At 39.2% G+C, this 25,727-nt stretch overlaps 1 protein-coding gene across 7 annotated transcripts in view; it reads right to left on the bottom strand.

The window, feature by feature from the left end:
* Positions 1-2,364: 2,364 nt before the first annotated feature.
* The window catches only part of USP6NL (USP6 N-terminal like), a 218,382-nt gene continuing 195,019 nt past the window's right edge, over positions 2,365-25,727 (bottom strand). For 6 of the 7 annotated variants that reach the window (XM_048836606.2, XM_048836611.2, XM_048836608.2 and 3 more), the window contains 3 exons: positions 22,682-22,834; positions 13,106-13,156; positions 2,365-6,303 (listed from right to left, as the gene is read on the bottom strand). In XM_048836606.2, the coding sequence (XP_048692563.1) occupies positions 4,853-6,303; positions 13,106-13,156; positions 22,682-22,834 (1,655 nt within the window). In that variant the 3' untranslated portion in view covers positions 2,365-4,852. The remainder of the gene's footprint in view (positions 6,304-13,105; positions 13,157-22,681; positions 22,835-25,727) is intronic. The other variant, XM_048836605.2, reaches the window with a different exon arrangement.

Genomic DNA, 25,727 nt, shown 5'->3' with positions numbered 1-25,727 from the left:
AATATCCTTAGCAGTTTCCATAACTCCAATCTCACCTCAAATGTGTTGTCTCCCTATGCAGCATCATTTTAGCCACTGTTCTAAAAGAGTTCTTGGACAAAGAAAGCAGACAGACCGGCATCACAGTCAGAGCTAAAGTGGCAAGAGAGGGAGGCAAAAAGATGAGACAAAGACAATAAGTGGAGTGGTGAAGGGAAATGTGCATACATATCCAAGAAAGAATTTGTCCCTACCTCTTTTGTATTTTTGAAGTGTAACATGATCTTCAGAGATTAGCACCAATATTTCACACACTCTCTCTCACTTACATGCACTTCAGAAAGCCTTTAAAACCCCCTTAAAAAAAGTTTCCACAACAAGAGAGGCTTAGAACATGTATAATATGTTACCGTGCCCCTAAATAAACTTTTATCATTAAGGCCTGTGGGTAAATGCATTCAATGCACAGAATACAGTTTTGCTTTGGACATTATCTGGAAAAGGCTGAAGAGACACATGGTAACCTCTGTTGTCTTAACCATCTTGACAGCATTACCAATGAATAGCAGTAGATGAGTAAGAATGGAACACAGTTGTTCAGGAAAGTCCAGAGAATGGGTCAAGGGAGGTTACCAGAATGAAGGGAGAAAAGAAAAATGAAGTTCAGACAGCTTAGTTTTGTCTGACCTACCCAAACAACACAAGCAGAACAAACCAATTTCAAAATCAGTGTCAAAAGCCAGAGGATGAAATGTTGGTTCTCAGAAGATTCAAACTCTCTAGTTTTTGTACCTGTAAAAAGCATGAGTGGTTTTCTGTTGATGCATTACAATATAAATACAAACAAAACTAGTCAACGTTAGGCAGTGGAGGAACCAAGAAACTCAGGAGAACTCAGGTTCTTTGTTCCAGGAAAAAATTCCTTATGGCACAAAGCAGCCCCAAAACAGTTTCTTTCCTCATGCCTGATACATGTGGCAACCATTTTAAAGGCCACGTTCAAATTTCTGCCATCATGGTTCTGATTTTTTGTTACTGATCTAGCTATCTCCTTGTTGTGACAGTGCATTGAAAAGCATTTGCGTTGGCTTGACATCCCCTAAAAGGAAAATGCTAAGACAAACTATGCAGGTTAAAATGTTAAACTTTAAGTGTGCTACATTCACAGATCTTCATACGCATGCCATGTTTACAGAACTATAAAAAGGGTCTTTTCCTCACTGAAGTACTGGCAGCAGAACGCACGCTGCTGGAAAAGAAAAGGTGGGCATTTGGTGGCATATACTATGCAAGCAGTGTAATGGGACTCACGAGGGAGAAAAAAAATCTATAATTTGCAAGTCCAATTTCAAAGTCATATCTAGGATAATGTGAAACTCAGGGTAGGAATCTTTAAAAAAAATCTTCTTGGAAAATGTACATGTGTTCCTCAGGGAATCAAAGGGATTTACCTCTCTGCTTTGCTAGGCTGTTCTGCCTTTTTGACATTTTGATGTTGTTTACTGTTCAAATCTAATTCTGGAATTATTGAGTGGTTCACTTCAAGGGTGTATTTTTGACTAACATTCAGACAGCTCTCCTAAGCCATGGCCCAGGAGTTGCTAAGCTCCTCAGCATCAGTGCTGGCACTTTTAAATTTGTTTATTTTTGTGGGGGATGTTGGGATGTGTTTTACTTTTACCATAAAGGCTCAGTTCTGCTCTCAATTATGGGGATACAACTCCCACTGAATTCACCAGTTTTACTGAAGGAAAAAACGGGCCCTAAATTTGTTTGTGGAGCTATATTTACTGTTTGCATGTTTTAGAATTATAAAAAGCAGAGAAGGAAAAGCTCCAATCAGGACATTTAATCCAATACACCAGCCAATGCAGAATTTCTTACTGCAAGCTACAGATAGAGTTGTCTCCTACTGTGGCCTGTAATATTGAGCTTTTTGGTAACTAACATGAATAATTCCTTTGATGCTTGCAATGCATTTACCTTAAATAGGCAGATGAAGTTTACCCATAAATAAGACTTTTATTCTATAAACTATGATGTGCCAGTTTCCCTTTAGCATAGTTCAGATCACTCTGCTATATAAATCCTTAGTAAAATTATATTTTTCAGTCTGATTAGTAAAATTTTATAGGCCTATCATGTCAATAAGTCCACTGCTGTTGACGGACATAGGGTGAGAACACTGGGATAGGGCAGGAAAGTTATGATGACAGTTCAGACTCCTTGTTTCTAAAGCCATTGCTGAGGGCTACGTTTCGCGATGAAGAAGACTACAATCAATACTCGGTAACTTCTGAAACAATGACAAGGCATTTTAGGAATTATATTGATATTGCTCAGTCTAAAAGAAAACACATACAGACAAATTAAATAGGGCATACATTATACAAGAGTATACCATTAATTTTTAAAAAATAATAGTTTATCCTGGGAAGACCAGAATTATGGCTTTTGCCTACAAGCATAATCAAACATGGTAAAAAAGACACATAACATAGACTTTATTATTATTATACATGTTAAAAATGCAACCACATCAAAATAGAATACACAGTTAAAAAACTGTTGCAGATGACATAAGAAAATAGTGTGTATATATTTTATATATAAAAATCTACAGTATTTACTAGTGTTGATACATATTTTGGAGCAGTCCCAGGCTGCTAGCACAAAGTAAATTGTACAGCTTTATTTATTATGAATCACAGAACCATGGTTAAAACTTTGGGATTATTACACTTAACCACATTATATACATACATTGCTAAGCTGCTATAAGCAATCGGAACTAAGGTAAGCCCAAGTAATATTCATCATCTCAATTTCAGTTTAGAGTTTTTCAGTGTAGTGCTTAGCTACTGTTACTTCACTGCAGTTTGCAATCTTTAAAATATAAAACTGCCCAGTTCATTAAAAATTACACCGCTCATTATATACACAAAAGAAGTGTGTGAAATATACTCAACGTTACTTCCATGTTTTAAAAAAAAACATTTTACTTTTGTACCTTAAAACCTAGACAGCTAACCTGCAGCAAGAATAGGCACTACTGCTCCTTCTTTAACAGAATTTTTTTTCTGTTTTCTAGTGTTCAATGTACTTAGCTAACGCACCCCAAGAAAATGCAAATGACAAAAACCTCCCCAAACAAAGACTGATTTTTAAGCGTCCCAGAACCTACCAGTGTTTTGGTATTTAAGTATTATAAATCTTTTCTGTTAAAAGCTCTAAGGACTCAGTCTTGCAAGAGGCTTGTCACCCTCAGCTCTCATTAACTTCAATGAGAGTTCAGAGTGCTTAGTAATTCCTACATTCAGCAGCTCACAAGCCTGCACCCCAAGTACGCCACTTAATCTGCAATTTTTTTCTTTTCACAGTGGATGAAAGCCAAGGAGAATGTAGAGTACAAAAGGCTGCAAACACTAATTTTAAAAAAAATATTTAATGACAAAGAGTCTATTAAGCTTCTTATTAACAGTCAGGGTTGCACATCGCACAATCTCTCAATGGCCTGACAGTGCAGCAGCACTTGCCCAACCCTGGACATGAACCTATTGCTTTCTGGAAAAAGGAGGGCAAAAGCAAAATGTCATTGAACGGACATTATCGAGCTCATGGGAAAGAGCACTGAATGCATGCATATAGCACTAGGTTTGCCAATTATGGTTGGATGTATTCCTGGAGGTTTCATCACATGACAATCTTTAATTGAAGATTCATCTTTAACTCCTGGAGACTCCATGGCAATCCTGGAGGGTTGGCAACCCTACGCCATACACAGAGGGTCAAAATAGCTACACAACCTCCATATTCTGCCCCCAAGTTTCAAGTGACGGGCAATACTCTTGTACCAATAAGAGGACTATTTGGCAATCCAGTAGCTCACACTATGACTGGTTTGCTAAGTTAGATCCCATGGGAAGGCTGCATGCCATGAGAATGCAGTTCTGTTTCTGCTTCTAGCATTGTATACGTTGTGCTCAAATAGTTCAGAGGACTTAAATGGGAACACAAAGCATTGCTTTGCAACATTGGATTTGGGTACAAAGGTACAGATTCCGTGCTGAAAGTTCACCCATACCCTAAAGACTTGCTACGCTCAGACTGCCCTGATTTTAAGCACCATTTGTCAGCCAGAACAGAGTGACACCCTTTTTGGCTCCATGGTTTTGCTTGTCTGTTCCTTCTGGCTGAGGGAAAGGCAAGATAGCAGCCAAAGGAATGGAGATTAACTGGGAAATAGCATCCCATGTAAGATTACATTAACAACCCAGAGCATCTCTTCAACTTCAATCAGATCCTGGGTTACTGAAGCAGTTTGTATACAAAGACAGGGAAGGCCATCCAAAATGAATGGGTCATTTATCAAATAAATTACAAAGAAAATAATTAAACTGAAATAAAAGTACTTCACTAACCTAGCTCAAGAGTAAATGCATCTACATTTTAGACTCTTTAGTTCTTCTCCATGTACATGGTTGTGTATTTGCACAAGCACACTTACTGCATTCTAATGTCAGTCAAAATACAGCTTGCAAATGTGTTACAGTTGCTAGGCAGAAATATCATAGCTCTGTGCAAATTATTTAAATTTCAGAAACATGGTAGTGTTAGACACATTTTGCAGACGACTCTACTATTGCTATGTTTATGTGCATCAGATCCCTTTCAATAGGTTCAATGCAAGTTTAAAAGCTCAACTACCTTTCAGCCAAAGTTTAAAACTGCTTTGAAATAATGTTATTACTTTATCAGAGAATTGCATGAACTGCCCACATTCTGTATAAAATACTGACTTGGACAATTATAAACACAGCAATATATATCTAATGTTTTCAGCTCTTGCTTTTTAGTTAGCATTGATTGATTCTCACAGAAGCACTGATTCATGCATAGACATCCCATCATTTTGGTTTCTGTAGTGCTGAGCAGGGGCTGGTGGGCCTGAATATTGATATTGTGCTGAACCATGTTCTTCCAAGGTTGGTGAAGTCCTATATCTTATTGGACTATCCACAGAAACATTTGGAAGATTATGGTCCTGAACAGGTGTTGGCTGAAAGGCTGGATACTTCTGTAAGTTACCCAAGTGGCTTTGGTTAGCATCTTGGTTCCAGGGCTGCCCATGTATCTCATGTCTATACATATAAACAGCATCCGGCCTCTTTCTGTTGTCTGGCAAATAATCCACTGGAGGAATTATAAATTTGACACCTGCAGGTGATCTAGAGTTGCCAGGATAGGCATCAACAGGTAAGACTTCTATTCGACTAGAAGGTGGAGAAATAGGATTTTGGCGATTGGCAGGATAGGAGTTCATATGTGGTATATCTGGAGAAAAATCTGTTGAAAAGATAGAACCATACGGTCTACCAGAAGTGTTGGTTCGATTCCCATGATTATACTGTGAAGGTATAAAACTTGCACTAATTGGGCTGGAGGCATGCTTTGGAGTGTTTCCATGGTACATAGGTGGGTTACTATAAGATGGTGGTGGTTGTTTAACACTTGGTCTGTGATCTGACCCATCAGACTGAGATGAATATCTTGGGCTTCTCGGTTGGGAACTGATGGCATAATTGTTGGATATTTTTAGTGGGCCAGGAATTTTTGCACCTTGCTTTCTAGGACTGCTAGAGTATGTTACATTCCTGGGAATTTGCGGATGAGCTCTTTCTAGCATCTCCTCAACAGGATTCTCATTCTCATGGTCAACACCTGGAATATTGTCATACTGCGATGCGTTAGACCCTCGCTTACCTTCATCAGCATCCAAACCCCTCATCTTTTGCTTTACATTCAATGGCTGTGGTTCACCAGGACTTGGTGGCGTACCTGACATAGCATGGTTTACTGACCTACCTTTTATCTCCACAGTAAGTTTTGTAGTCTTTTCAATAACTTTGATATCTGAAGGTTTATTCCATTTAGGTACAAATTCCCTTCTTGTATCTGAAGTAGCATTAGAATTTTGGTTAGCAGCTGCATTGTTATATTGTCTAGAATTGTCTTGTACTGTTGACTGAGGCTTTTTTCTGATATCTACGTCTTTCTTAGATAGCCCACTCTGGTCTACTGGTCCAGGCTTTTGTCGTTTTAAAGAAGGCTTCCTTTCCAGTAAATTCATTCTTCTTCGGTTATTTGGTGAATTTTCTTGTACTTTTTCAGGAGAGAGTCTCCTTTCTGTCCTCCTTGCTGTCTGTGTTCTTGAACTACTAGCGTTGCTCTGTCCATTGAGCATATGAGTAAGATTAAGCATGGCAGGCTGAGGTTCCAATGGAATTTGTCCCAACGGCTTCTTTGGAAATTCATCTTCTTTACCTAAAAAAGAAGAAATAAAGTAAACTGAGGCTTCTTGAACTGTGTGTGCCAGTTTAACACACACACAAAGGCACGCACACACACAAACAAAATAAAACAAAATACATAAAAGACAAAGGTCCAGCCAAATTCAACTCTGGATTTAGATCTCAGACCCAAAGTTCAGTTATATTTGGATCTAGGGTTTTTGTTCTGGTCCATATATAATGTACATATTTATGGACATATAAACGTACTTTATATAGCTTTGATAGGAGTTTATCAGCTTTGAAAATCAGGCCACTTGTTTAAGTGCCTAAATATGATTTTAGGTACACTTTGTCTAAATTCCTATCTTTTACAGTTTCAAAGATACTAGTAGAACTAAATATGCACTCAATACTGCATTAATTGCCTCCCTGAGTCTGCAGCAGCTATCCTGCTGCTCAGAGTTTTCCCAAGCACTAGAGTGCAATTAACAAGATCCTGGTCTGTTTTACCACTGTTATACTGAACATTGTGGAAAGAAGTGAAACTGGGATATGTCATGTCATTTTTACATGACTGCTGCTTGGGAAAGCAATTAGCAGTGGAGTACTGGAGTATTCATGGAGGGGACCCTCTTCATCCCCAGAAAAACCTTGTGGGGAGGAGTAGATTAGTGAAGTCCCATTCCACTGAAGCAGTTAAGAGGCTCTGGAGGAAGGGGAAAGAGATAGCGGTTTCTCCCTTCCAAAAGATACATAGAGAAGGAAGACTTCAATTTTATTAGTGACCTTCTACCTTGAGTCCTAACAGGGGTTGAGGGACAAAACCTTGGTAAGAAACCCAGTCCCATCCTCCTTCTCAGCATTTGAAGGTGAGATGCTGGGTTTCTCACAAGGCCATTATCCTTGAGCTCCTACTTCTTCCTTATTAAAATATGCCTATTAGGTTTAGACCACTGGCTTGCAGCTGTCTGGCAAATTTTTGAAGCCCTTTACATCACACTCTCTCTCTCTCTCTCACACACACACACTAACGACCCCGGGAAGTCAGAAATAAATTCAGCATATAAATGCTTGTTTCTTAACTTTGTTAGTATAAGTATGCAATCAGGTGTGCAGTTATGCTAGACAACTATATCATGCAAGGTGAAACACAAGGCCAAGAGACTTCAAAACACAAGAAAAATGGGTACCCAGCGTAGCTATACACCCAAACTATACAAGAGCTTTTATTTTTTAAACACAGATTTTTGTTAAACACTGAACAGTAAGTTCACTAAAATGGACTAATGGTTACATTAGACAAAGCATTTAAGTGTAACTACTGTATCAGCCAATCAGCCTCTTTTCATAAAGTACAGTATAACTAAAAGATTATGCTTACCACCTTCATTTTTTAACTTCCGTTCTTTTTATGGTCATTGTAGTTAGAAGAGAATTTATTTAAATATCTAGGTACTACTACGGTCTCCATCACCACAGAATCTGAATGCCAAATGGGAACACTGATATTTCTGTTCTGACTAAGATGGCAGTGAAAGACAACAACGTTTACTTAAGAGCAGCATATAAGTGGAGAGTTCTTTTTTGGTTATGAGCACAACATATGTCATTCAGTGTTTAAATGTCAGTCTCTTAAGGGGACACAATATTCCAGATTGTAACCTTGTAAAAGACTTAATTATAAACAGAGAAATGATAACTATACAACCTGTCTGATAATGCCTATATGACTATTTATACCAACATTTCTGCTCAAATTACTCTCTCCTTTCAGCAGTCATAGCTATTTCCCCCTTCTAAATTAATACTGGTAAATATTTATTTTATACTGGTAAATATTTAATCTTATTTCTACACCTCATAAAATTGTAGCTTCCCTATGCACAGCAATTTCTTTCATATTATAAACAGAAAAAAGTTTTAATTTTTAAATGCATCTCCCACACAATCTGTTTGAAAATTTGCCTGTAACTTTTAAAAATCAGACAGCATAGCCAAATAAACTCTATCATATATCAGCTTACTAAGTAAAAGGACAGAAAAAAAAGCCCTGGTTTTCCTGAAAATTTATGTAGAAAAGCTATGTAAAATGGTTGGTAGAGAAATAATTTAGTATTTTGATCCTCATTGAGGCAGTAGAGACACAGGACCATGCAACTTTCGTCTATCACTCGAAACTCTGAAGTTAAAGGTTAACATCTTGTCGTCACCAGTTATTTGTACGAACAATTCATTCTGCGTATCTGTATAGTGCATCTGAACAAACACTCAGACATACTTGTCTCTCTAAAATATACTGCTTAGAAGTATTAATCACATCATGGAAATTGTACAAACAATAATACGAGTTAACTCTTTGACAGCTGATTCTCATTAGAGGGGGATGGCAGAAACAGATCATCATTGGATAGCACATAGGAACTGCCATCAAGGATCAGGGCCACATTATGCTAGATTCTGCATAGGCAAATAAAAACAGAATTTACAGTCTAGGTGTCAGGCAGAAGGTGACAGGTTAACAAAACAGAAACATGATGAGGGTGGGAGAGATAAAGTAACAAAATGAGAGTTTAACAGAGAAGTCTCTGTTTGCTACTTGCCTAACTAATGCCAGTTTCATGCTTATTGTATGCTCGTGGTCATTTTCCTTCTGCTCCAAATGAAGTCTACAGTGCTGTGTAAGGTCAAACTTACCCCCTGCCTGAGGTCTTGCTGCACTGGTAATGTAAAACAAACATCAGCCTAAACTTAATCCTTCCAGCCTGACTGTTCTTAAGTTTTCCTGTGTCTATCACTGGTTATACTCTAATCAGAAGGTCTCATAACTTGGCAAAGTTAACAAGCTTCCTGCCACAAAGAGTCAGCAGAATTCACTCAGCTCATTTATGCAGGGTACTAACTCCTGCTAACCTGATAGGTCACAGAAGAGTCCAGCATCCCTATGCAGATCGTGCCACTCTTACAGTTATATTTCAAAAGAAGATAAGTGAAACTTTCAAGTTGAAGATTAAGAAAATAAAGTTAAGTTACAATGGTTTTCCCACAAATTTCCAAGACACAGAAAAAGAAAAAAAGAGAGGAAAAATTATGAAGGGGCTAATAGAAAATCCACAAATGTCTTAGAAAACCTGAATCAGCAAGTGCACTCAAATCGCACAGATGACATGATCAGTAAGAAAGAACTGAATGTTATTCTGCATGGTTCTGTTTTTTTTACACAATCCATATAGAGTACATAGAAACTATGATGAAAGGTGCTTTAAGAATGCTGAGAGATTTCTTCATAAAGATGGCTTTCCAAGACAATATACTGAACACTACATCACACAGTTAAAAAACTGTCCCATATTCTTTTTGGGGTGGAATTCACTCCCTACAGAGGCTCTGCAAAACCTTTAAATCATTTATGTCCCACTTATGCCCTCCAACTAGGGTGTATGCAGAACTTAAAACCTTGTGCTTGTCTTCTGCACAGGCATGAATTTCACCCTTAATAAATATTCGCAACACGAGAGCCATATGTCATTAGTTTTTCCCATCTTATTTGTCTCAATTAATTTTTTTAAATTAAGGAGTGCAGCATTTCAGAAAAATGAAGCACTTCTGTGTAATACTAAACTGTATTTTAATGATAAGAATGAAATCTGAATTGCGAAGCAAAAACATACAATATGTCCTTCAAAAAAAAAAGTTTGTGTAACATTAGATAGTGATATATATCACTTATATAGAAGTGATGTCGGTTTTATATGCTGTTAAGTAGTTTGCAACTTTCAGGTGATCTGTAAGGAGTTATGGGTTGTTGTAAGAGCAACAAAGCCCGTTGCCAACTGTGTCCACATATCTATTCAGGGGACACCATCATAGGGCCTAATCACATCAGCCACACTATCAGAGGCTCGTTCACCTGCACATCTACCAATGTGCCATCATGTGCCAGCAATGCCCCTCTGCCACGTACACTGGCCAAACTGGACAGTCTCTACGTAAAAGAATAAATGGACACAAATCAGACGTCAAGAATTATAACATTCAAAAACCAGTCGGAGAACACTTCAATCTCTTTGATCACTCGATTACAGACCTAAAAGTTTCAGAGTAGCAGCCGTGTTAGTCCGTATTCGCATAAAGAAAAGGAGGACTTGTGGCACCTTAGAGACTAACAAATTTATTTGAGCATAAGCTTTCGTGAGCTACAGCTCACTTCATCAGACGCATTCAGTGGAAAATACAGTGGGGAGATTTATATACATAGAGAACATGAAACAATGGGTCTTCCCATACACACTGTAACAAGAGTGATCGCTTAAGATAAGCTATTACCAGCAGGAGAGCGGGAGGAAAAAACCTTTTGTAATGATAATCAAGGTGGGCCATTTCCAGCAGTTGACAAGAACTCTGAGGAACAGTGGGGGGGGGGGGGGGGGAAATAAACATGGAGAAATAGTTTTACTTTGTGTAATGACCCATTCACTCCCAGTCTCTATTCAAGCCTAAATTAATTGTATCCAGTTTTTTTGTTGAAGCAACTTTTAGGTCTGTAATCAAGTGACCAAAGAGATTGAAGTGTTCTCCGACTGTTTTTTGAATGTTATAATTCTTGACGTCTGATTTGTGTCCATTTATTCTTTTACGTAGAGACTGTCCAGTTTGACCAATGTACATGGCAGAGGGGCATTGCTGGCACATGATGGCATATATCACATTGGTGGATGTGCAGGTGAACGAGCCTCTGATAGCGTGACTGATGTGATTAGGCCCTATGGTGGTGTCCCCTGAATAGATATGTGAACACAGTTGGCAAAGGGTTTTGTTGCAAGGATAGGTTCCTGGGTTAGTAGTTCTGTTGTGTGGTGTGTGGTAATTTTTCAACAAAAAAACTTCAAAACCAGAATCCAACGAGAGACTGCTGAATTGGAATTAATTTGCAAACTGGATACAATTAACTTAGGCTTGAATAAAGACTGGGAGTGGATGTGTCATTACACAAAGTAAAACTATTTCCCCATGTTTATTCCCCATCCTCCACCCCCGCTGTTCCTCAGACATTCTTGCTAACTGCTGGAAATGGCCCACCTTGATCATCACTACAAAAGGTTTCCTCCCCGCCCCCCACTCTCTTGCTGGTAATAGCTCACCTTACCTGATCACTCTTGTTACAGTGTGTATGGTAACACCCATTGTTTTATGTTGTCTGTGTATATAGATCTCCCCACTGTATTTTCCACTGAATGCATCCGATGAAGTGAGCTGTAGCTCAGAAAAGCTTATGCTCAAATAAATCTGTTAGTCTCTAAGGTGCCACAAGTCCTCCTTTTCTTTTTGCGGATACAGACTAACATGGCTGCTACTCTGAAACCAATAACTATAATGGTGTAATTTTAACACAGATAATTTAATGTGCTTGTATGCAATAAACGTCGTCTTAAGAAAAAATAGTCCTCCTTTGTCAATAATGTCTTCCATGCTTGAAATGTCACTATTCCATCTATTTTTAAACAATAAATAGTTGCATTCATATTTAAATATGCATTCCAGTGTTCTTCCAGTACCTACATCAATGCTTTCTGTATTTGCATATACACAGTTAAAAGCATCAACTGTTTTCCTTTCTCTTACAGTCTTGAAGAAAGTCACATAGAGCAGATTGGAATCCTTTGAAATGTGCTTGGTTGAACAATAAGTTTTTGGTTTTTTTAATTTGACACACTTAAGATCTCTTAATTACCATTAAGCTTTCATAAAACCCAAGCGAGACTATTGCAGACATTTTTTATTGAATTCTACATTGCTTTGAAGATTATTTTCTGTAATCTTTCTCTCATAGTCCACAGTAACAGAGTGCATTAGCATTGGTGTGTGTGGTTTATATGATGTATGCAATAACCTGAATTATAGTTATAAAAAGGATGTCAGAACAACCCTACACCGTAATATTAGTTATGGAACACTACTGTGAAGCTGTTAAACTTTAGAATGAATTCTAAGACCAGAGTAAAAGCCAAAATGTTCCAAGCCTACAACTGTTCTTTAGAAAGATAAAACCGTGGGCACTCTAATAATGTGATACCAGGCTTTAGCTTTCTATGATTTGATGATACTGGAGCTTAGAGTCTGCATAGAAAACAAAAGATAAGATATAGGATGAAAAAAAAAAGACAGCTTTACATCTTCATCATAAAGCCTCCATACAACACAAATTAACTTAGCCTCACACTCAACCATCGAAAGTCTTGTCTGGATCAGTCAATAAGCATTTGCACTCCACCCTTTAGATACAGCCACTTTACTAAACTCTGTTAGCTATGCTAAGTTTTCCTAACAGGCAAAGCAGCAAAACACATACCTGAATCCCAGGCTCAGTCATGCTCAGATTAACATTCACTAAGGTTTGACCACTTCTTACCATAACACAACCAGGACTAAAGACATCATCAAAAGTGATGGGGTAGTGGCATGGACCACAAACAAGAATCTTACAGCATAAAGGCATATTCCAAACCACTGCCACCTCCTAAAGAAAAAGCACTTTGTTTTAAGGTATAAAATGTGTGTTTAATACCTACTAGAAATCAACAAACAATCATTCTTGGGGGCTATCAACTGCATTAGATGCCAAAAATAAATTACTGCCCTTGAAAACAATAAGAGCTCTTAAATTAACCTAAAATTAAAGAAAATGAAATCCTTTGAGGCATATGAAATAAAAACAGGAAGAATAATTTGCACACCCGTCACCATGCATATTAATGCAAATACATAGGACTCAAACTCACAAAGAAAGCATGCAAATCATGTACATGAATGTAGTGAAAAAGCCAGAGATAAAATACCAGGAGACACTTGGGGGGTAGTAGCGAACAGGAAGACCACGATGTCGGGTGCTGGTAGGAACAGAGGAAAAAGAAAAACAGGTTCACATCCTCACCTCTAAAAAAAGCAAAATGAGAAAAAAAAATAAAAATAAATACCCAGAGTGAAAGAGCAAGCAAATAACCATAGAAACAGAGAGAGAATGCGCAAGCCCCTCTGTTGAGAAAAAGTATGCAAATAAAACATCTCATGACTTGTCACAGTAACATGCCAAATATTCCCTTGCAAGTTCTGCATCATGTTCCACCACACTTCCGCCTAAAGCTTCACCTGCAGCCTCAGGCACACTTTTACCTTGACCCCTTCAACTGCGATTTTTAAGATCAATTGCTAAGAGTCCCCAGATCTGAACACCTAAGAATTAGCAACAAGGTGGTCTCAGTGTTGCTGCCTTAACTGGAATTTGTTTCCACCATTGGTCCAAAGATTGAGTTTACGAACATTCAAGGCACACTCACTTGTTTGACTGCAGGGCCCATTTTTATCGTGTTAGCAGTAGTTTCTGGGCTGGGTATTTTTATATAGTTTACAAAGGTTAACAAATCTTCTCTTTAAGATGCATTTGCACCAAAAGATAATATTAATAGGGCAACTGAAAAAACAGAAAACATGAAGTGGAAACTGTCTGCCGGTGGCTGTTTTGGTAGTAATAATTAACATTATTATTGCCCAAATGTGCTGGTTTTGTTTTCTGGAGCTTTCTGGGCAACTGGATTTTTCTTAGCCTGCCACTATTAGATCCATAGTGAGGTGTGAAATTGTATTCTTCTCCCTCCTCCTCCCCTTTAACATACCAAGAAACTAAACAAAAGATTTAATTATTGGGCCTTCCTCAAAAGGAATCTGATAGAAACTCTGCATGAGAAACTACAGACAGGACCGGCTCTAGGCAGCAGCCAAGCAAGCACGTTCTTGGGGTGGCACATTTCCAGGGGCAGCACACTCATAGGTGCTGACTTTACCCTGCTCTGGTGGGGGCTCACGCCGCCGCCCCTCCTCCCCCCTCCCCCAGGGGTGGAGGGAGGAGAAGCAGAGCGTAGGTGAGTTTGGGTGGGTGAGGGCGGGGAGCTGCCAGTGGGAGCAGAGCACCCACCAATTTTTTCCCCAGGGGTGCTCCAGCCCCAGAGCACCCATGGAGTCGGCGCCTATGTGCACATTTCCAGGGGTGGCACATTTCCAGGTGCGGCATTCCGGCCAACAAGGGGGGTAGCCAAAAATTTTTTTGCTTGGGGCGGCAAAAAACCTAGAGCCGGCCCTGACTACAGAGTTGATACAGTGCCATTTTTTTGTGGAAGCATGTAATGATTTGGTTGTCCTATGTCTAAAGTTAGGGGAGTCCATTCAGCATCAGTACCAAAAACCAGAGAGAGCAGCAAAAAATGGGGGAAAACAATACGACTATTCCTAAAATGATCTGAAATTAGAGTCACATTAAAAGGGTTTTTATTCTACTGATTTACTCTTGATCTAAAAAGTCTCTGTCACCACCCAGTGGAAATCAATCCCAACTACAAGACTTTACAGATTAATTGCTTCAGTAGGCACTAACAGCTTCTTGTATTGAATAACAGACATATAACTGGAGTAGAGAGCTTTAAGTGCTCTCTCCGGTGAACAACAGTCTAGTCCTTAATTTCAGCGCAAGCATATACACACTTTGTTCTAATACAGTTTTCAAGCATGGTAAAGGGTCAGAAAAATTATTCAGTTAAAATGACATCTTGGTATTTTGTGTTTATTTAGCATCAGTGACTTTCTCCATCTTATTTGCTCCATTTACAAGTCAAAATGGACTTTTTAAAATGTTACTGATTGTACCGGAAGTTCAAGTTGCTATCAGAAAGTCAGACTACCTTCTTGCTCCACAAAATGCCATCATCAACAAAAGGGGATTCTGTAGTTATAACTTGGATGGCAATTTTGATGATGGAGCATGAGGCAGACGAGAATACACAGTTTGCTTTTCTGTAGCTATGTTAGGTTTGCAGTGCCAATGGTAGCAAAAACTCACTTTATAATTATAAACATTTTTATTTAGAATAAAAATAATGCAATTAATTAAAAATGCTTAGCAGACTCACAGGGTAGTTTTGTGTCAAAGCAAGGTGACTTTTTTATAGTCATTTTCTAGTTATAATCACATTACATTTTATATCACTAATTCTTACACTTTTGAGAAAAATTCTTGTTTGCACTGAAAGATTCAGTTAAAAAAACTGTGACCCACCAGCAGTTGCATCATAATTTCATTTATAGTGATCTAAAAATGTGCAAACTAAAGAGGTCAAGCAATAAAAGATTTTTAAATAGTGCAGAACCAATATATAAAATTGCTGGAAATAACACCATTCCATGCCCTACTATTCTTTTAAACATCAGAAAACACACATCAGACAAGCACTAGAAAAATTATAAGAAACACATGATAGAAATGTATTTTGATTTAGTTGGTTAATAAATAAAGTGCAGTACAAAAATAAAAAAATAGCTACGTTTGTTTTCTCCAAACATATAAGTGAAAAATCCCAAATTCCTCTGAAACAAAAAACAATAAAAGATACGTAGCATTAGAAATAGTAAATCAAGCAGAGTTTCATAATTTTGTTGCCTCATCAGTGTCATAAGATGCATTTCACTGTCTAACATTTACAGCTAATGGCATACATCCTTTGGCAGATTATCACTAAAATATTACATACCTGGCTGCAGTATTCATAGAAAAATATGAAACTGAAAAACAAAACCTGTGAAAAACATGATATTCAAACTTCCCACTAATTTTTCTGCACACAGAAAAGCCAGAAATGTGGGTGCAACTGAGGCAGCCAAACATTAAAGCAAGGGTTACTACACACACAGAGTGTAAAATGACAAAGGCAGATTCTAGGTTTGGAATTTGACAGAAATAGTGGCTATGTAAAATGGAGCAGTGCCTACTAGAGGACCTCAGGAGAAATTCTCAGCTACTGTAAATTGGTGTAGCTCCATTGAAGGCTTTACAGACATGAAGAAATGCGAGATTTGGGTCACAGGATGATTTTTGGGACCACTTTTGTGCTTTGTGGATCACAATATGGATGGTAGGTTGCTGCAAGAGTGGACTTCAGGGTCTTCAAATTTTGAATTCTGACCTGACTGACTTGTTCAGGAACTTTAGATTCAGGATCCAGTTTCCACCCAACTGCCTAAGGTCTACAGAGAAGGTGGAGGCTGGCCTCTTGGAAGCACATTGATTTTGTTACTGATTCTGTGACTAACTGAGAATAGGTGGGAAGTTATTCTCATAATTTAGGAGAATTTCAAAGTATTTTTGAAACTTGGGAAGTAAAGAATCTGTGTTGCGAAGTTGTTGTTGTTTTTTTTTAAACTCAGTGGCATAACTCAATGAGTTACTTCCATTACTCATTGCTCTACAGAGCAAAGTACCCACAGAGTAACAGCCTGTTCCAAAAGGGTCCATCAGGAGGATGGAGATTGGAGTCATGCAGACTTAGAGGTAGTGTGCTTTAGCAGATTTCAGAAGTTGTTTCTTGGCCGTGTACCCCTCACTGCATTGCAATGGCCCCAGGAGATGATGTTTTCTCTTCTGCTAAGACTGTTTGAGGGGATGCACAGGAGAAATCTCAGAAGGGTTGCTTGCCTCTACGTGAGCATTTGTAGTCCTTCTGGTGGCTTGATGAAAGGAGGGGCTTGAAACTATGAGGCATCTTCTGAAGCACTCCACATTCCTAAAGCTTCCACCAGGTTAGCAGAGGCCATCCTGCACAGATTGACTCACGAGAGGATTCTGCCAGATACGCAATCTGCTCTATGAACAATATTCCTGGCTTTGGTGTTTGACATTTCAGTGGGTGCCCTATGCTTTATGGCTAGCTCCATGGCAACTAACTTGATTGTGATCTCATTGTGCTCCTGGAACCTGGATGTTCACACTAAGTATTTAATGGCTTCATCTCAACACACGTAGGAAAACCATTTAAACAAACAAACAAAAAAACCCCAAATACTGACGTTTTTCTGCCTCTTCATCCCCCTGCCCTTCTTCTGAAGAAAGGGAGCTCTTTGGTTCTGAGTTTAAAGCCACACAGGAAGAAACCAAGGGAATGCTGTTCCAGGAGGAAACTTGCATTACTTTAAGTGCTGGGCAAAGTTAATACCTCTTTTGATATTTGACCACAGCCTGCCCAAACAGGGTGTCTGGATTTTCCTGTACTAACAGAGACTGACAGATGGAGAATTCCGCTGAGCTTAATTAGCTCTCTGCTATTTTTGGATGACTGATACAGTCTGATGAAGGCTATAGTTTTATGTTCTTTTTAAATGGTTTTTAGTTCATAACAATTAAAGATGTTATTGTTGCTCAGTGCAAGAATGTAAGAAGGGAAATAGTACTTCTCTCCAATTTTAGTTGAGGAAAAAAAGATAAAACAAACTTTTCCCCCCCCCCCGACTCTAATGGATGCTTACATGCCCAGACTAGCTTTTCTATGCATTGCTACCTGGCATATAGTAATTTGACAAGTTTACAAAATTTATTATTTAAAATTTATTTATTTAATTTGACAAGTTTAAAAAATAAATAAATAAATAAAAAGGCTAAAGAGCACGCAAGTAGCTGAATCAGACAGACAAGGTTTGAGCAAGGTTAAATGTCAAGAGAATGCTGAGAGCCTGTAGAAAAATATTATTGCCTGAAGACAGTGATTAGAAAAAACCAAAATGAACATCAGAGTGAAGAAAAACCAAAGGCTTGTGAAATTCACATAAAGAACAAACGAGGCATCAGACTTACTCAGCTAAGGATAACAGGAGACAAATCTGCTAGATTTCCGAGGATTAGGATAAAGGTATTTTATATTTATTTTGTGAAAAAAGCGAGTAATATTTCCACTCACCCCAAACAAAAATATGCCACACATACAGAGAGTTTCCCAGGCTACTAAGGCAGAAATAAAAGAAAATCAAAGTCTCCCCCCCCCCCACCATCCAGCAATAAAACACAGTTACCTTTGTTTGCAGTGATCTTACCTAAGTAGCAGCACACCCCATGTTAAAAAATAGTTATTTTTTTCACATCAGTGGTACTTTGGCTACCCAAAAGTAAGAGCAAAAGAAATTCTGAAAACAAACTATTCTTGGCTCAAGAGCCGCACCTTTTAACAAACAAGATCTGCACTGCATCCGATGAAGTGAGCTGTAGCTCACAAAAGCTTATGCTCTAATAAATTTGTTAGTCTCTAAGGTGCCACAAGTCCTCCTTTTCTTTTTACGGATACAGACTAACATGGCTGCTACTCTGAAGATCTGCATTGTCTACTGTGGAGTATAACTTGTATTCCAACTCCATAATTTCTTATGGTAGAGATACATGCCCTGTACCTCCATGGGTTATCATTCCCCAGAGATATTTACTCCTAAATACCAAGCCCCCCTCCCCTTCCTCTGTGATACATCAAACACTCAAATACATGCATCTCCAGTGCACACCTCACTTCCTTAAAGAACATGCCTGCTCCCCTCCCAAGGGAGACCTAGGATTGAACACTTGTCCTATTTCACTACCCTTGGTGAGAACTTGGTATAAACCCAATCCTTCTTTCTGCTTTGAAGTGACACTCCAGGATGAGTGGGCAGCAGCAAGGCCTGAACCGGGGACCTCTGGATGTAAAAGGAAGAGCCCCTACTGCCTGACCTAAAGAACCCAGCTTCTGCAGACAAAGGCTGTAGCCCTGTATAAGGACTAGCCCCTAGAAGGGGGTTAGAGCAACACTGTATAAACGTGGGTTACACACAGAAGAGAAACATGATTTCTATCATGACGAGAAACAGCATAGGGCAGTCTCCCTCAGTCTGACACCTCTCCTTCAGAAGAAGAAAATCAAATGGAAAATGCTTTCACAGATTATTTGACTCCCACTGGAGCATACATCTGATTGGGAAACTTCACTTAATCTCTTTCTCCTCTCAACAGGAATCTGAAAATTGGGAGAGAAGGCCTATCCGACCTGGTTCTTGCTTCCCTCCCTCATCTTGAAGTAAGAGACAATGAACACCAGTGTGTGCATATCTCCTCTATGCTACAAACCCAGGCTCATTCAAGCAGGCCAGGAGGGATGGGGCAGGGGAGGAGAGGTTAATAGGGTTCCCAAAGGGGAGGAATTGTGATCTCCAAAGCAGGGGACTCTCATACTTCTGTCAAAGCCATGGAGCATTGACAGAGGCACCTCTGAGCTGAAGAGCTGTGCTTGGTCCAGCAGAGCAAATACCATACTTGACAGGCTCCCTAACCCAGGAATACTGGATGTGTTGAAACTATTAGGTAAGGACGGACCCTACAACCCACTGCCTAGTTAGCTCACTAAACTGTCCCATCTCATTTGTTGATGGAGAACTAGAGTCCCCCATCCCATCTCCCTGGTCACCAGGATGAGATGAGTTGTGGGGGAAAACAAGTCCCCATTCTCTACCAGTACCCAATCATCCCTTTTCCAGAAGCGCTTCCTCTGCCTCATCAGTGTCCTGGGGATGCCAGGGTAGCGAGACACATACCAAGATGTTCTTGTTCTCGAAGCCTCCCTTGTCCACACTGTTCCCTCTGATCATTCTGTCCCCTGATCTCCACCTCAGACATCTCCAGCTACTTCCATATTCCTGTACACCTCAGGGGAAGTCAGAGTGGGTTCTTGACTCTCTAATATAGAACCATAGAATCGTAGGAGTGGAAGAGACCTTGAGAGGTCATCTAGTTCAGACCCCTGCACTTACGGCAGGACTAAGTATTATCTAGACCATCCCAGGTTTGCCTAACCAGCTTTTAAACATCTCCAATGATGGAGATTCCACAACCTCCCTGGGCAATTTATTCCAATGCTTAAGCACCCTGACAGCTAGGAAGGTTTTCCTAATGTCCAACCTTACTGCCCTTGTTGCTTATCCTATTAATTGTCCTATTAAAACCCTTGGAAATTCTCATTAACAAAAACTTCATTAAGTTTCCCATCCCCCCCAAAATAAACCCTAAACAGCAAGGAAATGCCAAGTTAGGGGACATCTCTTAACACTCATACACCATATTTCCGCTGACAGTAAAAATTCTGCACTTCACAACTCTCTTCTGCTTCCAAAAAATAAACACTAAATATTAATCTTCCTCATAGGATAATGTAAAAACCCATACTTCCCCCACAAATACATAACACACCACACACCTGAATGAGGAACAGGTCCCGTGGAAAAAACAGCGTTAAGATCATGTAACTAAAAACTGTATCATAATGCACATGCAAGTGCAAAGGCCAAATTAATGTTGCTCAGGTACCTTTATTCTGGAATTTCTTAAATTTTGATAAGTTGACTTTATAACGTTATTTTAGCTTAGTTTTGTGTGTGTAATTCCTAGGTTTTTAAAAAAGAAAACTGAAAAAACTCCATCATGTGGCACCATGTTGACATCACCTGGGTCATCAGCAGTTTTGAACCTTAAGATCCACCATACAGACCACTACCACTTGAGTTAATGGAATAACTCACAGCAGTAGTTTGCTGTCATCTTCTGAATTGACCAGCACTAGAAGGGGATGAAAGAGATGCTTGGCCAGTGGGTTTCACAGATTTTTGGTGACAGCAGAAGAATGGTGAGACTAAGGAATCATGGGTTCCATTTCCGGATCTGGAGAGGAGCGTGGTCTAGTGGTCACAGACCTTTCTTCCCATTTCTCCTGTGGTTCCTCATCAGATCTGTCCTCCTTCCCCTTCACCTCCTTCCATTTGCCCCAGTACTTCCCAGTCCCAGATTCCTTGCCCACCCAGTCCCATTCTCCCCCCTAGCTCTCAGCCCTAGTCTCCTTGCCCAGCTAGCCCCAGCTGCCTTCCTCATCATCCTCCAGTCCAAGTCCCCCACCCCACAAGCTCCTTGTCACAAGCTACAAGTCTGGCTCTTATCCCCTCTGCATTCGAGTCAGGCAGCTTCTTTCTCCAAGCTGCCTGGGTGTCAGCAGGAGGAACACAGGAGAGAGACGCTCCCACCTTCTAGTGCTCAGAACTAGCCTATACTGGGGTAAGTAGCACTGCGTGTTATTAAAGCAGTCCAACCCTTTCCATGATAAGCAACACAAAGCAGGGTCTTATAACTTTACTGAACTTTAACATGGAGAATTTCCATGTTGGGTATCTTCCTCCAGCTGAATTTTTGTGGAGAATTTCAGCCAAAACAGTTCAGTATCTGAGACCAAATGTAGGGAAAATACATTTTGCAATGTTAAAAAAAATTCTGGTGACTGTCTTTGGAAAGCTCTAGCTTTCAGAGTACACTTGTGCCATTGTTGCTGAGCACCTAAGCGTGCCCCATCCCAGGGCTAGAGGTGCGAAGCCGGAGTTTCCCGTAATTGCAGCTGCCAGCTGCTCTGGGCTGTGGTGCGTTTGGCCCTGGAACTGAGGTGGGGAGCCTGTTTCTCCTGTGCTCACAATGACCTCTCTTGCTGGCATCCAGGCAATGTGGAGCAAGAAGCCTGACTCAAATGCAGAGGGGACAACAACCAGACTGCATGGGAGAAATAGACTGAACAAATAGGTGGGAGGGGGAAACTGCATGAGGACATTAATAATTCTGTTTTTGGAGCACAGTTGAATAGTGTGCACTAAATAAAGTCCAGGGCCACACAATGAACAAGGATAAAAAATAACAAGTGAGCATGTAATTAAAGACTGTATCACAATGCATATGCGGAAGGAGGCCAAATTAATGTGGTCTGAGCAACCTTAATTCTGGCATTTCCTATTTTTTGAGTGCTTGACTTTACAACCTTAATAATATTCTTTTAACATATTTTTGTGTATAATAAAATTGTATTATTTATAGCTATAGAGAGCTGTAAATCATCATAAGATAATTTGATATTTTTAAAGATGGAGTTTTTGTTTTTTGGTTTGTTTTTTTTAAGGTGAAAGAATATCTACACAGAAAGGAGTGCTCCATTACGCAAATCATACATAGTGCTGAAAGTAACAAACACCCCTTTCCTTCCACTACAGAACATAGAGACAAAGTTTTTGAGGGAAAGGAGGAGGTGAATCAGTTCAAGATCTAGGAAGTCTGACTAGCTAGAAGGCATTCAAAGGGTGTATCTGACTAAAAGGAGGATTTTTTTGTTCTGGTTATATTTCGGGGGAATAGCAGTTTGTGCAGTTGTTAATCTACACAACAATCTAGAACCTTGGACCGAAATCTGTTGGCTTGAAAAGTAAGCATCCCCTGATTTTTATCTTCTTGCTTATAAACATCCCATTTTAAAAGTTCAACTTAATAAAGTTAATTCAACTCAGTTACCTGAACCTAGAAAGATTAAGTGTTTTGCATATATATGCAATAAAGTGCTAACCTTTTTTTTTTTTAAACCACTTTGTAGTGATGAGGAAACAATGTATTCATGGATGTTAATGGCAGGCAATTAACGCTTTACAAGTGCGCAACTATATACTTAATTTGTCCAAAAAAGTTCTTAAGGTACAGATCAGTATGTGTGGTGGAAGTTTCTTACCAGCTGCTGGTAAATCCAACTTTGCTCGTTTCAGTTCAGACATCGAATTTTGGAGCTGCTCTATTACAAAGTCATCTTCTAAGAAGAAATCCTTTGATAGAGTCTCCTGAAGAAATTCTACAAGTTCTTCCATTTGTAATTTCAGCAGATGTTCTAGATTGGAACAAGAACATTATTGTGGACAAATAAGTTTTTATAATAAAAATCCAAAGAAATAGTCTACTACAGAGTTGAAATGCCTTTACAGAGTCTTTTAACAATTTTGCAAATGGAATGAAACACATCTAACTAATTAAACAGAAAAAAAAATCACAGGCAGTTATTTTATATTAGACATTTACTAAGCATGCTATAAAACACACTCACTCATTACCCCTCTAAACATTTTCTCTTTTTTTGTACCCATATATTTCTCTCTCGGTCAGTGTTTGAAACTTTAAAACTAAGGTCCCCTTCAGAAAAATAAAACTAATCACACACCCCTAAAATTCCGATATGACACATTAAAATCAACAGATATTTTTTCATTTATATATCTTCCATCTCCTGCCCCCCCACCTTGGGAAATGGTTCATAATATACTTATCCTCCTTTTAAAACGCTTTGAAGAGCCGTGAAAATTTAAGACATTTAAGGTGCCCTCATTTGCAAATGAGTCAGTACTCATTGAAATGACTGTGGCAGTGTAGAGCAAGAGAGATTGTTTCAGGCTCTCTGCAGATTCAGGTATGTATTGCTGCATCAGTTACATTCAGGTCACATTTTGAAGCTTTATTCTGCAGTCATAACAGCTAAACTCCAACTTTTTCTTTTATATATATAAAAACCAATTCTACTCTTAAAAGTTTTACCAGCATAGCTATGTCAGGTAAGGGGAATGATTTTTATTACGACGTAGCTATACTGGCAAAAGACCTTCTGTAGAAGCAGTTATACTGGCAAAAAATGCTTTTTTTCTGGTATCGCTTATTTTGCTCACCGAATCAGAATAAGCTGTATCAGCAGAAACACTTTTTAGACAGTATAAATGAATCTACACTAGGATGGTTTTGCCTGTGTAGCTATAAAAACAAAACTTTTAAGCACAGACAAGACTGAAAGCTGGGACTCGAGAACAAATGAGAGGTTTGACCATGATGCCTCTTCTCTGCCTCCCAATGTGGTCCATTCGTTGGTGCTTCCCCAATCTTTCCTTCAGGAAAGACCGCTCAAAGGTTATGTCTACACAGCAACTAGACACCCATGGCTGGCTCAGGCTGTGGGGATGTTTCATTGCTTTGTAGACTTCTGGGCTCCGGCTGGAGACTGGGCTCTGGGAGCCTGTGAGGTAGGAGAGTCCCAGAGCTCGGTCTCCCACCTGAGCCTGCAAGTCTACACAGCCTCACAGCTGGAGTCCAATGAACCTGAGTCAGCTACCATGAGCCAGACGCAGGGTTTTTTGTTTTTTGGTTTTTGTTGCTGTGTAGACATACTCCAAGAGTCCTTGATATTTTTACACAGTGAGGTGCTACACTAAACATGTTAAAAGGCTAGTATTAAGGTAAAAAACCTCCAAATGATCACTATTGTTTCTCAGAGGCTTGAGACTGAACACTCTTCACTTAAAACAAACAAAATCAAACCAAAAAAAGGGGGGTGGGACAAGAATTATACTGATTTTGTTTTCAAATAAAGAGGAAGACTGAAATCTGATTCCTACCATTACTTGTTCTTAAGATTCTTGAACATTTTAAGTAGTATAACAATTATAAACATTCTTCATCTTCAAAAATTTTTATGAACAAACTAATAAGCAGCTCCTGAGAGAGATAGTGATGCAGCATCCCCATAGTTAAATGGGGTAAATTACCCAGCGAGATTAAGATAGTAATTCTGCAAAGTCCTCCACATGGACCTCTGCACTCCCATGGAGCCCTGGAGACTTCTTTGATGGGCCTATATGACTTATTCAAGGCCACAAAAGAAGACAGCATTGAAACCATGACTAGAGGTAAAATTTCAGAAGCATCGAAGTGACTTAGGAGCCCAAGACCCATTTTCAAAAGTGACATATGCACTTAGGAGCCTAAGTCTGATTTAAAGTCAATGGGGCTTGGGCTCTTAAGTCATTTCAGAAAATGGGACATGGATGCTTTTGAAAATTTTACCTTGGCAGTATGATGTTCAGGCTCCTAGATCATACGCTCAATATCATTAGACCAACTCTCTCTCAAAAAAAGCCGCAATACGTACAGTCCTTGATTTGTTTGCTTTTAGATTTCAGAACTCCAGTTCAGGTGTTGGCTCCCCTGCTCCCAATATATTCTAATAAAAAATCTACAGCAACCTTATTACTTTTAGGTGTCGGTGATTACTAGTATTTAAAGGGTTTACTCATCAAAATGTAAAGCTTTAACTCATGTCTGTATTTCTTCTTACTGCAAAGTATATGTGAAACAAAAGCTAATAGGAGTACAATTTCAAGATCATGTAATTGAAGACTGTATCATAATGCACAAGCACACAAAGGGACCAAAAATTAATATGGCACAGGGCAATTTTCAATCTGGAATTTCCTAATTTGACTTTGCAATCTTAATAGTGTTCTTTTTAAGGTAGTTGTGTGTGTAATTTTTCTAGTTTTAAAAAAAAACCCTGAAATTAACCCTAATTTAATCATGTGGGATCATATTGACACCCATATCGCTTATGTGCAGGATTTGAACCTGTAGATCCACCCCACAGATCTTTGCCACTTGAGCTAATGGAGTAACAAAGTAGTAGTAGATTGTTGTTATCCTCTGTGTGGACCAGCACTAGAGGAGGATGGGACACTTTAACAGAGGGTTTCAAAGATATTTGTTGACATCAGAGGAATTACACTTATGACACATCAAGGCATGTATCTATGCCATGCCAACAGTCCTAGACCACAGTAGTATCAGAAGTAAGTCACTCACCATCCTTATTCGACAGCTAATTTACATGCAAAGATTTCATTGGTTGTATGAGGGAGACTGGCTTTTCGCATACTTCCCTCGTGGCTGAAGGTACCATGTCTTAGATG

The sequence above is a fragment of the Caretta caretta genome, chromosome 1 (genome assembly GCF_965140235.1).
Source record: "Caretta caretta isolate rCarCar2 chromosome 1, rCarCar1.hap1, whole genome shotgun sequence".
Taxonomy (NCBI): Eukaryota; Metazoa; Chordata; order Testudines; family Cheloniidae; genus Caretta; species Caretta caretta.
This window is presented reverse-complemented; position numbering and strand designations above follow the sequence as displayed.